The sequence below is a fragment of the Gasterosteus aculeatus genome, chromosome 15 (assembly GCF_964276395.1).
Source record: "Gasterosteus aculeatus chromosome 15, fGasAcu3.hap1.1, whole genome shotgun sequence".
In the NCBI taxonomy this organism is placed as follows: domain Eukaryota; kingdom Metazoa; phylum Chordata; class Actinopteri; order Perciformes; family Gasterosteidae; genus Gasterosteus; species Gasterosteus aculeatus.
Genome location: NC_135703.1, coordinates 9,294,977 through 9,310,946, shown reverse-complemented (window position 1 = coordinate 9,310,946; position 15,970 = coordinate 9,294,977). Strand labels below are relative to the sequence as shown.

At 42.2% G+C, this 15,970-nt stretch overlaps 2 protein-coding genes across 3 annotated transcripts in view; both read left to right on the top strand.

The window, feature by feature from the left end:
* Positions 1-242: 242 nt before the first annotated feature.
* LOC120833004 (uncharacterized) overlaps positions 243-15,970 on the top strand; it is a 44,612-nt gene continuing 28,884 nt past the window's right edge. The window contains exon 1 of the mRNA XM_078090046.1: positions 243-339. The gene's annotated coding sequence lies outside the window, so the exon portion shown is untranslated. The remainder of the gene's footprint in view (positions 340-15,970) is intronic.
* LOC120832463 (beta-1,4-galactosyltransferase galt-1) lies at positions 10,923-15,408 on the top strand. Of its 2 annotated transcripts, none has more exons than XM_078090044.1 (5): positions 10,923-11,309; positions 12,058-12,687; positions 12,867-13,197; positions 13,315-13,486; positions 13,640-15,408. In XM_078090044.1, exons 2-4 carry the CDS (start codon positions 12,086-12,088, stop codon positions 13,471-13,473), a joined length of 1,092 nt encoding a protein of 363 aa, XP_077946170.1. In that variant the 5' UTR covers positions 10,923-11,309; positions 12,058-12,085; the 3' UTR covers positions 13,474-13,486; positions 13,640-15,408. The 2 variants fall into 2 exon arrangements, with proteins under 2 accessions (XP_077946170.1, XP_077946169.1); XM_078090043.1 differs by having other exon boundaries at positions 13,311-13,486.

The window sequence follows — 15,970 nt, the reverse complement described above, 5'->3', positions numbered from 1 at the left end:
TTATCATGTACTTTTATTATCCCAAAGAATGGGGATTTCTGTGGATTTTTCGTCTGAGATTCAAAAGTGGCTTTTGTTACTTGCATCGGGTTTCCGCGTGATCCCCTCAGAGCTGCTCCGGTACTTTACCGTAAACCCTGTATGCGCTGTGCACGCGCCGCACGTCGGGTGCATTACTTTACCATAAAACATTGCATCGGTCGCACACGCGATGCACAGGTGTGACTCGTTTTGAAGGCTCATCCGCAGAGGACGAACAGTGGCGCAAACATTACAGCTCATCCCTCTCCTTGCCCGCGAGCGATCCTACGATAAGAAGACTAAAGGTTCAATATTTTTGTGAGTATTTTTAATTACGCAATTCGTGTTATCATTCGCATTGATGATAGTTTAGGCCAGTGTTTTTCAACCTTTTTTTGCGTCGAGGCACACATAAGACAGAAAAACTCTCACGGCACACCAACAACCGGAAATGATATGAATATCAATCCCAAACATAGTTTCAGCATGAGCATAATATACTCTAAGAAATCAGAGAAACGCGTGTTCTATTTGTTGTGTTTTATTAAACTTAGCATCATCCTAATGCCAAGATGGCACAGGCTTTATGCCCAGGTATCTCTTAAGCCTAGTTTATGCTTCTGCGTTGTCCCTTGCGTCGCTTTTCACACCTCCTTCCGTCCTTGCGTGTGTCGAGCCATTTTTCTGCGACGCAGCTTCCTGCAGCGCACCAGGCTGCGATTGGTCTGTTAACTACGTCCTTTACGGAGTCTCACATTTGCGCTTTCATAGCCCAGTAGCACCATTATTAAAACGAAGAATGTTTACGAGAGAAACGGATCAGATTTAAGAACTTTTGTCGGAAGAAATGCGTAAATATGATATCTTATACAAGCCGTCATTGGCGGGTTGTAGAAGCGGGTTGGATTCACGGAGGGAGATCGCCGCAAGCGCCGGTTTTCCGGTCGAGAGGTGCACAAAGTTGTGGAGGAAAATACGGGACAAATGTGTCCGCGATGAAAAGCAGCAGTGGCGATGCACGGGGCAATAAAGTCTATGATAAATAAATAAATAAACAAATAAATAAATAGACGTGACTCTCTAGGTCGTCTTCAACAAAACACGTCACTCCGCCTGTTGTTCTGGAGGTGAATTACTCTGCAACACACGCAGAACCATGAATTGAAACGAGTGCGTCGACGCAAACGCAGAAGCATGCGCCAGCCTTAAATCTCACTTTTTTAAATTGTCGCCTCAGCAAATCTGCCTATTAATTACGCTGCGTACCGCCACCCAGGCAGTGGAGCACACTGGTTGAAAAACACTGGTTTAGGCAACTGTAGTGACGTGGCGTAACGTCAGTCACTGTGAAACGCTTTGGTATTCCGTTAATATTGTGCAGTGTTCATGACACATTTCATTTTTTTAAGTCCTAAAATAAAATTGGAACAGGTTATAATAACAGCGAGTGTCATTTCGCTCAGTGCTCGTGAATCAATGCTAAAGTCACGTGGTCATATTAAAAATGTTTGCAATCTCAAGTCTAATTTCCTGCAAAGGTGTCTTTATATTATAATGTTGGACATTGACCTTTTTACCACTTGATTTTCAACTGTTACTGCCAGTCACCAAGGACAAAGTAATAATTTACCCGTCCTGCAAAAATCAATTATTCGCTACACAGAACGCAAATTATTTTTCTTTTTTTTGCTTAAATAGGTGCAGTGAAGGTTAAAGTACAATACTTCTAAGTATTGTTAAAAAGTAGTATAGAAAGGTACCTCCTAAATACAACTTGAGTTCTGTACTTGAGAAAATGTACCTTCCACTGCCTACTGTTATATTTGTATCCTTCTAAAATCTGTTGAGTCTATAATAAAAAATTACACCATAGAAAAATAATTTGTAAACGTGAGGTGCTCGAATCTCCATACGTGGCCTAGTAATTACTCATTTTACTTTGTCCTATGACAGCATCCTTACACTCAAGCGCAGGTTGATTCTTTTTTTTTTTTTTAAAGATCAATCAAGGTGTTTGTACTTTTTTAATAGTTTCTCTTGCAGAGAAAAGAGTGCTGTTTTGCTGTTATGGAATATAAATAGTCAGTTGGGCCACCATTACAAGAAGTAAACTTAGTTTTTGTTTTGTTTTGCACGATGTCCAGTCTGAGGAGGAATATGTGAGGTGGGGGAATGTCATTGTTATTAAGCCCTTGGTTGCTCTGTCTTCTGTTAATCGAGAGGTTTCTGGTGGCTTTAAATTGAAGACATTCCTTCAAGAATGGGAGAACTTCCTCATTAAAGCAGATCTGATTTCAAAACGATACGTTCAAAACTTGTAGATGAAGGAGACGTAGAAAATTGGATGTGTATATATATATATATATATGTATATATAGTGTGATGTCACGAGAGGCGCCGCCGCTCTCTCCGGGGTAGTTCAAATAGTGCGAGGACACCGGGTTCAAAATGTAAACAAAAGGTTTTAATTTACGTCCCTCGGATTAAACAGAAAACAGTCAAAACAGGGGGTAACTCGGGCTTCGGTCGATCCTCGCCGGTAAAACTTCACTAATGTCTTGACCTTGGAGGGGAAACGGAAATCCACTTCTTTAAGGAGAAAACACCGTCCTCCCGATCTCTCCTGCCTCCGGGAATCCTTGGACGTTTCTCAATACCTATGACGGCGAGAACGGACTCGCGTTCCCGCGAGAATAGACTCGGGAGACAGACTCGGGAGTCCTGACTCACGGGTACGGGAGAACGGAGAACGGACATTTCCGCAATTGGAACAGCAGCTGACTTGATGACGTCACCACAGTAGGCGGTCTTTGTTTACGCACGCAAGTATCTCATCTGCCATCGCAGCTTGCTGAGGTGAAATGCATTCTGGGATATATGTCTCTCACAAGAACAGACGAGCCTGCTTCGATGCATGCCCGGTAAAATGGGCGGGGCGAGTCACATCCGGGTATTATGACCGTTCTCGGCCAGATGCGGACTTGAGAATTGGAACAGTACTCGGGCTGTGACTGATGACGTTTCACGAGTCCACGAGAACAAAAGTCCACACAAGAACGCATATTGAGAAACGGCCCTTCTGTCTTGGTCTGCTCTTCTGCAGCGGGCCCAATCTGCAGATCGTCTCTTCTTCCTCAACGGTGTGTGATGGGGGATGCCTTTTATGGGGTGGAGTTCCTAACTCCACCAGCAGACGGAGCCATCGCCGGTGAACGTATCTCCCTTCCAAGACCCAGCCTCTCGTGACATCACAATAGTCAGAAAACCTCACACCACCAGGTTATTAGACCACTGTCACAGTACCACATCATGCTTCACATTGAGGATACATTGTAAAAAAAACAATGACATCGGAGGACAGAGTAGCCCTTCAGTAAACTGCTCTATTGTGCACTAGTCATAGGCATTTTTGTGCATGCAGACTGAGCAATAACAGGATCAGTATTGAGTATTGAAATCACTTATTTTTAAAACAGACTTCAATGGCTTTTGGATACAGTAAAGAGAAGATACTGTTTTGAACCGGAAATACAGATAATCTGGTTTTGCTGCATGACCTTTCTCCCGTGAGTTTATTGGAAATGGAAACTTTTAACATCCAGATGAACTGTATGAATGTCTTTAGCCTTGTTATGCATTGCCATCAATTGTAAGGTGCCAGTCAAAAGTTGGCCTCTTCCTCTTGGCCAACGTGTTTGGGAAAGTCTACAATGTCTTCAGAGCTCCGACTCAGCAGATGGTAGAGTTGGGGGACAAAGAAATGGGGTTATGTTGCAATTTTTTTCGCAACAGATTTCAAAGAAAATGCAGTACCGCATTTTCTGAGCTCCCTAAAAGTTCTATGACATCCAGGATGAACACATTTAACAGCAGCACTGTGTCGCTGTGAACGTGCCTTGCATACACTGACAGATCAGTGCAAGTCTTTCCCCAAATGCACATTATCCCCTCGCTTTAGTGAAATATAGCAAAGGTGCATTTCCTCTTCATATAAGTCATGTGTTTGAGGTAAACACGACAATAATAGAACACAATACAGCTTAAATTAACAGACTTGTTGATCATATAAGGTAAAGTAATGAGGCTAAGATGTGCAAGACCCGGGTGGACTAAGAAAGACTTTGATTTGATTTCAATGTTGCTCCTGGGAGAACGCACATGTTGTCACCATTGGCATTACCTCAATTGTTAATCATTTTGTCGACACATGTTGTTAATTTCTGGTCCCCTTTCGATAATTGTTTGTGGTTCCCCAGTGAGTTCTGTGATGGCTCAGCTAAACACAGGTAAGGTACTAAGCTGCTGTTAGCTAGCTAGCCTTTTTAAGATAATTGAGCTCTAGTTAACATTACAGAGTTTGCTCTGCCAATATTATAAACCTAATGCAATGTAACGTACCAAATTAAAGATTATCTGACATTTTAGCATTTTAATAATCATGAAGAAAAACAAATACTGAACACTTTCAATTTTGAGTGATAAACATAGTTTTACCTTGGATAATCCGATGTAAATTTCAGGAAGAGTCATTCACGTCTTTTCACTCAAAAATGACTTTTAGGCAATGAGCATTTTGAGTTATAAAGATATTCTATTGTAATAAGTTACTGATCTTGGGGAGAGAAGCAAACATCCACCTCTTCACAAAAAATACTGAATTATGCTGTTGAGTTACAGTAGCTGCTTATATGACGGCATTCACTGTTAATCTACATGCAAGGGATGAACATTAAACTGTATGTTACAGTTATTCAAAACGACAACATTTTCATCCCAAAAAACAAGGACCATCATTGAAAATCAAATCGAGCTCAGACAATGAAGCCCAGCCCTAGATCTCATGGTTGCTCTCTGGATGTATTTGCCGACTCAACACACCTGTGTTAGTTTAGGCTTTCCTCTAATGTTTGGTAATCTAGTTCGTAAAACATTGCATCGGCCCAGCTGTATTTTAAGTTGTGTTCTAATAAACATGTGCACGCTAACTTGCAAATGTTGGATGGTAAACATTTCAAACCGTGGCTTTTCCCTATTTCTTTTTAGTTGAATAAAATATAAAAAGACTGAGCATTAGAAACACGAATATTTTTAGTTTTAGAAGAAATGGATATTTTGTTGGTCTATTGGTGACTAATACACACACTAATACACTGAAACACTGAACCGTACTCCTAATTCTGCCTCAGGTTGGGAATCGGTGACATTTGTGGCTGGATGGGCAAACCAAAAGTTGTCAGAGGGAAGTTAATCTTCCTCTTCATTGCTATCCTCTTCTACATCCTCTGCATCACTGTGAGAACACCAGGAACGTACAGAATGATCCCACTGCCGCACCGGGCTCCGAACACTTGCCCCTGGCAAATCTCTGAGCAAAGCATCACCCCGCTCAACAACACCAAGCACTTGCTGGTGTCGGCCTACATGGACCAGAGAGTGAATGGCTTGGACGTACGCATCATTGGAATATTCAAGAGAGACTCCATCCAAAATCTGCACTGTGTTTTTTGCTGTGCAGGCAAGTTATCAAGTACAACTCCTGGAACAATTTTACAACACTCGGACAACTTTGGTTTCCCCTACGTCACTACGGATGTCATGTGTCAGATTCCCCAAAACTGCAACGCCAAGCATGTCAATCTCTTGACTCAGCCAGGAGAAGACCGGCTAGTTGACCAACCCTGGCTTCCTATAAGAAATAAGAGATCCAATGGGAAGGAGAAAGAGAAGTTGCAGTTTAACTTCACAGTTTGCATCTCCAACCTGTTTGGAAACTACAACAACGTGCTTCAGTTTGCACAGACCCTGGAGATGTACAGGTCAGCACAGCACACTTTGCATTCTGTTTAACAGGAGACATTATGATGTAGACAAAGGCTGAAGATAAATGGTATAATGGTATTAAAACCCGCTTAAACTGGCCAACCCGTCTGCATGTGCAGCAGTGGCTCAGTCACTGTTATGTACTCAGCAGTGTGTGTGGACGGTAATAAATTGGACCCTTTTTTCCTCAACTGGCCACAGGTTACTGGGTGTGGACAGGGTGGTGATCTATAACACCAGCTGCGGCCCCGATCTCGATCGCCTGCTGCAGATCTACAGCGAGGAGGGCTTCGTGGAGATGGTGCCCTGGCCCATCGACCAGCACCTGAATCCATCGCCTGGTTGGCTCTTCTCACAGAGCGGAGGGGACGTGCACTACTTCGGCCAGTTGACCACACTTAATGAATGTATTTACAGATCCATGGACCGCTCACGCTACGTGCTGTTGAACGACATCGACGAGATCATAATGCCTTACAAACACAACAACCTCACATCTCTGATGGACGTCCTTCAACAACAGCATCCAAATGTAAGGTGATTTGTTCAGAATGAAAATGCAGTTTCCTGTACCTTATTTATCATTTATAGTGCCTCATGTCTTTTCCACCTCCACGCTTCACCTGCCAAACTCACATTTTACAGAAGGGGGTGTTCCTCATTGAGAACCATATATTTCCCAAGAAACCCTTTAATGAAAGTAAATGGGGTCCCCTGCCTCGTTGGAGAGGGGTGCCAGGCTTTAATATCCTAGATCGGATCTACAAGGAAGAGCCTGACAGAACTATTTACCACCCCCACAAGATGATCGTTCAGCCAAGGTAGACCGACTCCTCGGGCTAAAACCATTGTTTGTGTATTTTCTCTTCTCAGGGGGTTTTAATTTTATATATATTTTTTAATAATAGTAAATGAATAATACATTGTAAAAAAAACTTTTGTAGCAGTAACGTATCACGTGTCTGATGGTGTCGATGTTTGGTGTCACAGGATGGTGCAGCAGACCTCGGTACATGAAGTGCTCAAGATGATTGGACAGATGTTTAAGGTTCCCCCAGATGTGTGTCGAATCATTCACTCCCCAATCAGTACCCCGACACAACGACCGCTGGAGCAGCTTCACGTTGACACCCGATTGAGAGACTTCACAGAACAACTGCTCCCCGGATTGAATAAGGTGCTGAGGGAAGCGGGCCTGCTGATTTGAGCGAGGCAGAGATGATGCATTAGATGAACCGACATTATCTACATCATCACAAAACGTTGTGGCCTCATGGCAAGGTCTGATTGGCTGCATCATGTAATGTTGTTTTAGAACGTGCATCTTTTGTTCCCGCTGGACAAGAGGCCCTACCAGCCGCAGAATCCTGAACAGAGCTAGAAAAAAAAAATCAAAACATGGCAAATTTGGCTAAAAAAAAATAAATGTGTAGCAGTATGGAAATAGGATTGTCCTGCTACAGTTAACTGCGCCTGCCGACCACTAGGGCGGCGGTAGTATATAAAGGCTGCCCCCCTTCTCGCGCCCCACTGATGCATCATTTCCGGGTCAGGTGACTGTCTGCGCAGAGTAGCGACAAAGTACTCCGTGCACCATGCTCCTTTTTGCTCTTTGGTCCTCTCAACCGGTGGTAGATGTCTTCCTGCCATGTGGGTCTTTCTCTCCTTCCCTTTCCCTGTGCAGGTTTGACCTGGGAAACAGGGAATGCTCATCAGCTGGCCGAAATCCACAGGTGGTGATTGATGTGACAGCACTATCAGTTGATTGGGGCCACTGCTGCTTTTCCTGCTGCTTTGACTGCTGCTAAATGTAACTTTGCCTGCTGCTACATGCAGCTTAGTCTGCTGCTACATGTAACCTTGTCGGTAACTGTCTGCACTGTTAAATGCTGCTAAGTGCACAGTTTGGTCTCCGCCGCGACGTACCTAGCGTGGCTATTGCCGGCACCAGACTTGGACCTGTGTAGTTCTTTGATTCTAGCTGACTGAGGAGTTCATCTTTTAGTTTGTATTTCTTTTGGTTTGTTTTCCTTATTTTGGTTTTGTTTGGATTACGTGAATTGTTTGATTAGGATGATTTTTATGTGAACTATTTTCTTTTTCGGTTTCGTGTTGTACATTTTGGGTTTAATTCTCTTGTAAACTTTTTTTGGTTATCCTTCCTAGCGGCTGTAGGCTGGTGGTGGCGCCGGTGGTGTGGGTGGTGGTGGTCTTCCTCGTGTGTCGTGTCCTATTGGATTTTTGTGCTATCACTGGGTGAACTCTGGTTTGTTTTCCTTAGCGATTAGTTTTCTTTTCTTATTTTGTGATGAATGTTAGATTTTATGGTAATAGTTATTGAATAAAAATGCTTTTGTAAACTGGGAACCACGAGCCCTTGCCTACTGAGTGAAACAAACCTGTGTGCTTTAAAAGGTCTTGGGCCTATCCCAAGTGGCGTTGTCGGCAGGATAAGAATCCATTACGCCACCCTTTGCGTTGCTGGCAGGACAAGATACCATTACGCCACAAATGCATCATCAAAAATTCTCACACTGTTTCTATGATATGGAATTTATTTGTCTGATGAACTGAATGTGATGTGCATTAGGTCAAAGAGTCAAACTGCATAAGGAGAAGCATTAGCAGGTGAGGTTTTGGGGATCAACTAAATCTTTTCTAGCACACCAATCACAATTGTGTCACAACATTGCTAACCAGGCTTGTGATAATCAAAAACGTTTTTCTTGGTGCTCATTTGGGGAGTCACTGTCTTGAGGAGTGCAAGGTCAGAGGGAAAAGCAGAAAGTGCTGTTGTGTTCAAAAATGAAGAAACGCCGGACGGACAGAGGTCATCGCTGATCAAAAGGTTAAAATCAAATGTATTTAATAAAGGAGATGGCGTTGTGGTAAAAAGAACATCTCAGCTGAGGAGCCGCTGGTCTCAGCAACCAACAGGCCCCAGGTCAGTCCTTTGACCATCCCTAGTGCCCGTCTGTAGCCTCCACCAGCGAACTCGAGAACAATGGTTCCTACAGGTATTTATAACATTGCTTAAAGGTGTGAAAGTCAGTGTCCACACCTCTGGGAGTGGTCTTCTGGTGAGTTCAATGTAGCTCAGATTTCGAATGATCCATAGTCAATATCAGTTGTGGTGCAAGTATTACATGCATGCATTCCAGTTGATTACATTACATCAAATACAATCATAACTGCATCGATATTATTCTATTACAGTTGCAGAATTACAGTGGTTTTACAATATTGTCATTACTTTATTGATTACACAGTTTCAGAATCATGGCTGTATTCTGGTGTACACTATATGCATTTTATTAATTTTATGAACCGGATCGTCAATTTGTTTCTAATATCCTACAGTGCCAACCAGGCCGACACACGTCTGATAAGGGTGAGATTTAAAGACACACCAAGCACCATTCAACACTCAAGCTCTGTTTGTCATATTTACATTAATATTTGGAGACCACACATTGTATGTGATTGGATCCAGTGTTGCGGCGGGAGGACCTGCTCCTCCTTGATGCCAGTTTAGGGCCAATAGAAACCTTTTCTTCTATATCCAACAACCAGTATAAAATGTAATGTTCTTCCGGCCTGCGGCCTGTTTGCCTTTGCAAGCGCAGCGCTGATATTTGACTTGTGAACTGACAAATTAATCTACCAGAAATCTGTTTGGCTGAGTTCTTCCAGATGTCCCCAACCGGGCTTCCAATTTTGATCCCGATCGTACGTTCATTCCTTCACTCGCTGTATCCATCTGTTCCCAGTCTTAATGCTAAGCTAAGCTAACTGTCTCCGGACTTCATATCTAACAGACAAATATCTGAGGCAGAAGATGCCATATTCACTGAGATGTCCTATTTTTATGTTGGTCAAATACGGTTGGCATAAAGACACAACTTGAATGGTTTGAAATGTTTGCTCTGTAGCGAAATCTGCTAGTGCTTTTCTTTTTTTTTTCTTTTTTTTTACAATAAAAAAGATTTAATAAAAGTAGTTGTGATACAGTATATTTCTCAAAACAGGACTTGACAAGCCTCAGCAGTCCACAGGCCATTCACAGCTGGTCTGCCAACAATTGCTGCCTTAAGCTTGTGAGCCACACAAACAAAGGATAACAGTCAGTTTATATATACGTTTTTCCATCACACAGGCGTAGTTGCCTCTCATTTTTTAAACATACTGGTGTTTGATTTATTATAACTGTCCATTTTGTAGTTCGATGCAGCTTACACAAAAGGGGTTGTTTTGTACAACATGGTACCTGCACGGCTTCCATTTTGATTTACTGAGAGGCCTCCTCTGTCCCCATATTTCTAGTGTGGTTATAAAAACTACTTGGTGTCTCTCGCTATGTTACGAATTATAATTTGCACAGACATTCTTTAATAACAAGTGTGTTTACAATAAATTCATGCCCTTCTAGTGTAAATCAACCTCTTTAATATCAGGTGTTTTATAATAAATTCATGCACTAACATGAGAATGCGGTTTGTAAAATGTATCAATTCACTGCGTTTATTCGGGGCTTCAACAGAGATGAGAACATCGAGGATCAAACTCAACAAAGGATTGGGATAAAGTCTTCAATCGGTGAGACAGTTCATTTTATTTTCCAATGCTCCATCTTTTCTAAAATTAAAATAAACCCAAAAGGTATTTTGCTAAGCATTCATGAGAGTAGGAAAAGCAAATAAAACAGTCAAAGTAGTTCTTAGTCTTAATTGTAGTCGTAATAGTAACGTACATTTACGTTAAGATGAAGGAACAGAACACAAACTAAACTGTTTTTACTTTTGACATCCAGATGGGGAGCATTCCTTAAGGCTTTTTAAATATTTCTCATGTACTTTATTACATTACATTACATGTCATTTAGCGGACGCTTTTATCCAAAGCGACGTACAATAAGTGCATTCAACCATAGGGTACAAACTCAGGAGAACAAGAAACAAGATTTCCTCAAATAAGCCAATTTACAATTTGCTATAGATGAGTGACGTTGCAAGTACAATTTAAGTGCTACAATTTGTTAGTCTTTAGTCGAGGTAGAGTCTGAAGAGGTGTGTCTTTAGTTTGCGGCGGAAGATGTGAAGGCTCTCTGCGGTCCTGGTGTCTTCAGAGAGCTCGTTCCACCATTTCGGCGCAAGGACAGCGAAGAGTCGAGACCTAGTCGAGTGTTTTGCTCTCAAAGATCGGGAATTTCTGGATTCTTCGTCTGACATTCAAAAGTCTTTTGTTATAAATTCTTTTGATGTGCTTTTATAAAAGAATCATGCGGAAACCCGATGCTCGCGGAAACCCGATGCATGCGGAAACACACGCGATGCCCAGGTGCGACTCGTTTTGAAGGCTCATCCGCAGACGACTAACAGTGGCGCAAACATTACCGCTTATCCTTCTCTTTGCCCGCGTGTCCTCCGTCGCGAGGGATCCTACGATAAGGCTAAAGGTCCAATATTTTTGTGAGTATTTTTAATTACGCACTTCGTGTTACCTTAACTGTCATCAATGTGAATGAAAACTGAGGTTACATGGCATAAAGTCACTGGATCACTTAAGGATGCAGCCTAGCGAATTTGAGACACAGCTACAGAGTGTGAAATTGGAGAAGCAGATATGTCCGACCAGTTTATCTAAATGTCAAGTTAAAACACCCGAGCATAAACACCCGCACTGTAATATGGAATGCCGTTTTAGTCAAAAATTAAATAAATGAATAAATACATAAAATATGCATTTGAAATACATCATGAAATAAATAAATGAGGCAATAAATACATACATATTAAATACGTTTAATTATTTAATAAATGTATTTCATGATGCCACTTTTCATTTCCAGAGACTTATTTCATAATGCCGTTTTACATTTCACGTTCTTATCTGCAAATCAGGGGGCGTGCCTACATCTAAGATTCAGAACAGACTACAGAGCCGTGTGCAAAAGAAGTCTGGCTAAGGGACTGGATATTCCTGGCAACAAGCTGGCTAACTTTGTGTTGTCTATCAACCCGAGAAATCCAATATCCAGGAATATCCAGAGGCGGGCGTCCAGCACCTGTGCTTTTAGTACCAGCGCCACTTCGGTCTCAAAAATCCTTGTTTTAAAAAAAACATGTTCACATTCTCACCGCTTCAGGAGGTCTCGATAAAGTATGCATGTTAACTTTGTTCCTCAAATGTGTCTTCTGAAACCGTATTCTGCCTCAGGTTGGGAATCTGTGACGTTTCTGGCTAGATGGAAAAACCAAAACGAATCAGAGAGAAGTGCTTCTTCCTCTTCATTGTTGTCCTCATCTTCATGCTCTGCGTCACGGTGAGAACACCCAGGACAGGCAGAATAATCCCACTGCCGCACCGGGCTCCGAACACTTGCCCCTGGCAAATCTCTGAGCAAAGCATCACCCCGCTCAACAACACCAAGCACTTGCTGGTGTCGGCCTACATGGACCAGAGAGTGAATGGCTTGGACGTACGCATCATTGGAATATTCAAGAGAGACTCCATCCAAAAACTGCACTGTGTTTTCTGCTGTGCAGGCCAGTTATCAAGTACAACTCCTGGAACAATTTTACAACACTCGGACAACTTTGGTTTCCCCTACGTCACTACGGATGTCATGTGTCAGATTCCCCAAAACTGCAACGCCACACATGTCAATCTCTTGACTCAGCCAGGAAAGGACCGGCTAGTTGACCAACCCTGGCTTCCTATAAGAAATAAGAGATCCAATGGGAAGGAAAAAGAGAAGTTGCAGTTTAACTTCACAGTTTGCATCTCCAACCTGTTTGGAGACTACAACAACGTGCTTCAGTTTGCACAGACCCTGGAGATGTACAGGTCAGCACAGCACACTTTGCATTCTGTTTAACAACAGACATTACGTTGTAGACGAAGGCCAAAGATAAATGGTAAAATGGTCTTGTTGCATGTGCAGCAGTGGCTCAGTCACTGTGATGTACTCAGCAGTGTGTGTGGACAGTAATAAATTGGACCCTTTTTTCCTCAACTGGCCACAGGTTACTGGGTGTGGACAGGGTGGTGATCTATAACACCAGCTGCGGCCCCGATCTCGATCGCCTGCTGCAGATCTACAGCAAGGAGGGCTTCGTGGAGATGGTGCCCTGGCCCATCGACCAGCACCTGAATCCATCGCCTGGTTGGCTCTTCTCACGGAGCGGAGGGGATGTGCACTACTTCGGCCAGTTGACCACACTTAATGAATGTATTTACAGATCCATGGACCGCTCACGCTACGTGCTGTTGAACGACATCGACGAGATCATAATGCCTTACAAACACAACAACCTCACATCTCTGATGGACGTCCTCCAACAACAGCATCCAAATGTGAGATTGTTCTGGTGTCCATTTGTAAAATATTACTCGTACTGTAAGATTATATTTGATATTGATCCATATTTATATTCTCTCCACATCTTGTGGTGTATTCCATTATATAGACAGGTGTGTACCTTATTGAGAACCACATCTTCCCGAAGAAACATTTTGAGCCGAGTGGAAGGTTTCACCTGCCTCAGTGGAACGAGGTGCCGGGCGTTAATATTCTGGAGCACATCTACAGGGAGGACCCCGACAGCCAGTCATACCACCCGCACAAGATGATCGTTCAGCCGAGGTAGGCTGACACTCATTCAGGACCAACTCTGTGCTCTTGTTAAATAAAAAATAAGTTTAGCTTCACTCATGTAGTGAGAAGTCTCAATACATGTGGTCAGCCTGTTGGAAAGGAAAGTCCAATCAAAGCCTTTTGTGTGTATGTGCATCACAGGTTGGTGGAGTGGACTTCAGTGCATGAAGTGCTCAAGAGTTCTGGACAACAGTTGAAGGTTCCCATGGACCATATATGTCAAACTCAAGGCCCGCGGGCCATATCCGGCCCGGCATGCAATTATATCTGGCCCGCGAGATCATTTTATATTATTGTTACTAATGGCCCGACAATATGAAGCGCTGATAACAAAATAAACTACAGATCCCATAATGCAGCGCTTCAGCTGCCTTGCCGAGCGCTTTTCGTGGCGTTTCTGGCTGACATAACCGCACGTCTCAATGCCTTAAACCTCCAGCTCCAGGGACGTGACCGCATGATCACTGACATGTATGACGCAGTGAAGGCATTTCAAGTGAAGCTGATTTTATGGGAGACACAAATGCACCAGTGCAACTTGCCCCACTTTCCCTGTTGCCAAGTAATGCGGCACAACGGTGTTCCCAAATACGCACTTTGCTGATAAACTGAGCGCACTGCGCACGGAGTTCGCACGGCGCTTTGGTGATTTTGAGGAACAAAAAAAATATTTTGAGTGGTTTCGCAACCCATTTGCCGTCGACGTGGAAACTGCACCTGTGCAGATTCAGCTGATTTAGCTGCAGTGTGATGGGACACTAAAGACAAAGACACTGTTTATTCACTCCAGTCCCGCAGCAATGTCCCAGCTCCGTCTACATGCGGCTCGAACCTTGTGCGTGTTTGGTAGCACATATCTGTGAGAAGCTGTTCTCAGTGATGAAGACAAACAAAACGGCACACAGGAGTCGTCTCACTGATGAACCTTCAGTCCATCCTGAGTCTCCACAACACGGGACCTCACGAAAAACATAAACCAACTTGTTGCCAAAAAAAGATGCAAAGCATCTAGCTCTGATAAAATGGCATAAGAGCAAAGAAAACTGAATGTTTTGCATCGTTATTTGTTATTTCTGAAAATTTCTGATATTTTTATGGAGAGTAAAATCAGTTTTTTTTAAATAAAATGACAAAAGCAAAGAAACTCAAATGTTTTGATTTGTTATTTTAAAGTTTACTTAAAGCGCAAGCACTGTCACAATTTTTATTTTATTTTTTCAGGCGTTTTTTTGCAGCATGTTCATATTTCTAACTTGTATAATTTTGACTGGATATATTTTTATGGAGAGCAAGATATTTTAAGTTAAGTTAAGTTTAAGTTTATTTATTGCAGAATAACATTCCTGTCTGTTTGTATTTATATTTATGTTAAAAGAAACTTTTAGTTTTAGTGTGTTCAATAAATGTTTATTCTGTTCGGCCCGTGACCTGAAGTGTGTTTTGAATTTTGGCCCCCTGTTCAATTGAGTTTGACACCCCTGCCATGGACGTTTGTCGAATCATTCATGTCCGAGTGGCTCTGCGTGGGTCGTTGACGCTCAAGCAGCTGAATGAGGACAAGCGACTGTGGGACTTCCAAGAAAAACTGATTCCCAGTGTGGACAAGGCGCTGAGGAGAGCTGGGCTGCTGCCCTCATAGCGGCAAAGCTGATGTATTTTGTTTCTGGGGAGGTGAATTAGTTTGACATTTTTGGTTGAGTGAACTCAAGCTAAAAATGCAGCTAATTTGCAAACATATCTCAAATGCCTTAATTACTTACAAACTGCGCATGACTTCTTTTCAATCTTCTTTCAACTTTCAGCAATGAGCATTAGGATCTAAATCTTCCCTTTCCTGAACTTCTATTGATAAATTATTTGACATTTTGGAAGTTTACATGAGTTCATCAAATAAAATGTCATGCAGCTCACAGTCTGTCATATTTCCCTCTAGTCCCAATAATGTTTCTTTAGCTCAGGTAAGTGTTTTGTCATCTCCCGCCTCCATTTCTAAAATTATAGTAAATACCAAATGCTTTATCTCTAGATTTGGATAAATCTGAAATCAAGGAGATTAATAGCTCTATGTTTATGTAGGCAAATAATGGAGGAATCATTGGGCAGATTTTCTGTTTTATTTCTTTTTATCATGACGTGTGTGTATATATATATATATATAAAATCGTTGATGTGTGCAACATCTTCCATTTCTCCCACATGTCACGACATTGCTCCTCTTGGGTTCCTTTTTTGTGGGTTTTGTTAGGAATTTAAGTAGAAGTGTACACCTAGTGGTAGAAATTATAATACATGTAGTAATGTTTAGTGTGGAATTGTAGTTTGTGTGATGTTAGGTATTAGTTATTACATTAGCATGGTAGATGAAGTGAATGGAATATGAATCAAATAACAATGTATAGTCATGCAAATCGTATAAACACTGTACACATCAACGTTCTGTCACAATGTGATGTTAAAACCTGGGGATGGATG

Coding starts and splice junctions, on each gene's coding strand:
- LOC120832463 (XM_078090043.1), top strand. CDS start 12,086: ATGGAAAAACCAAAACGAATCAGAGAGAAGTGCTTCTTCCTCTTCATT. Junction 12,688..12,866: donor CAGACCCTGGAGATGTACAG/GTCAGCACAGCA, acceptor AACTGGCCACAG/GTTACTGGGTGTGGACAGGG. Junction 13,487..13,639: donor AAGATGATCGTTCAGCCGAG/GTAGGCTGACAC, acceptor TGTGCATCACAG/GTTGGTGGAGTGGACTTCAG.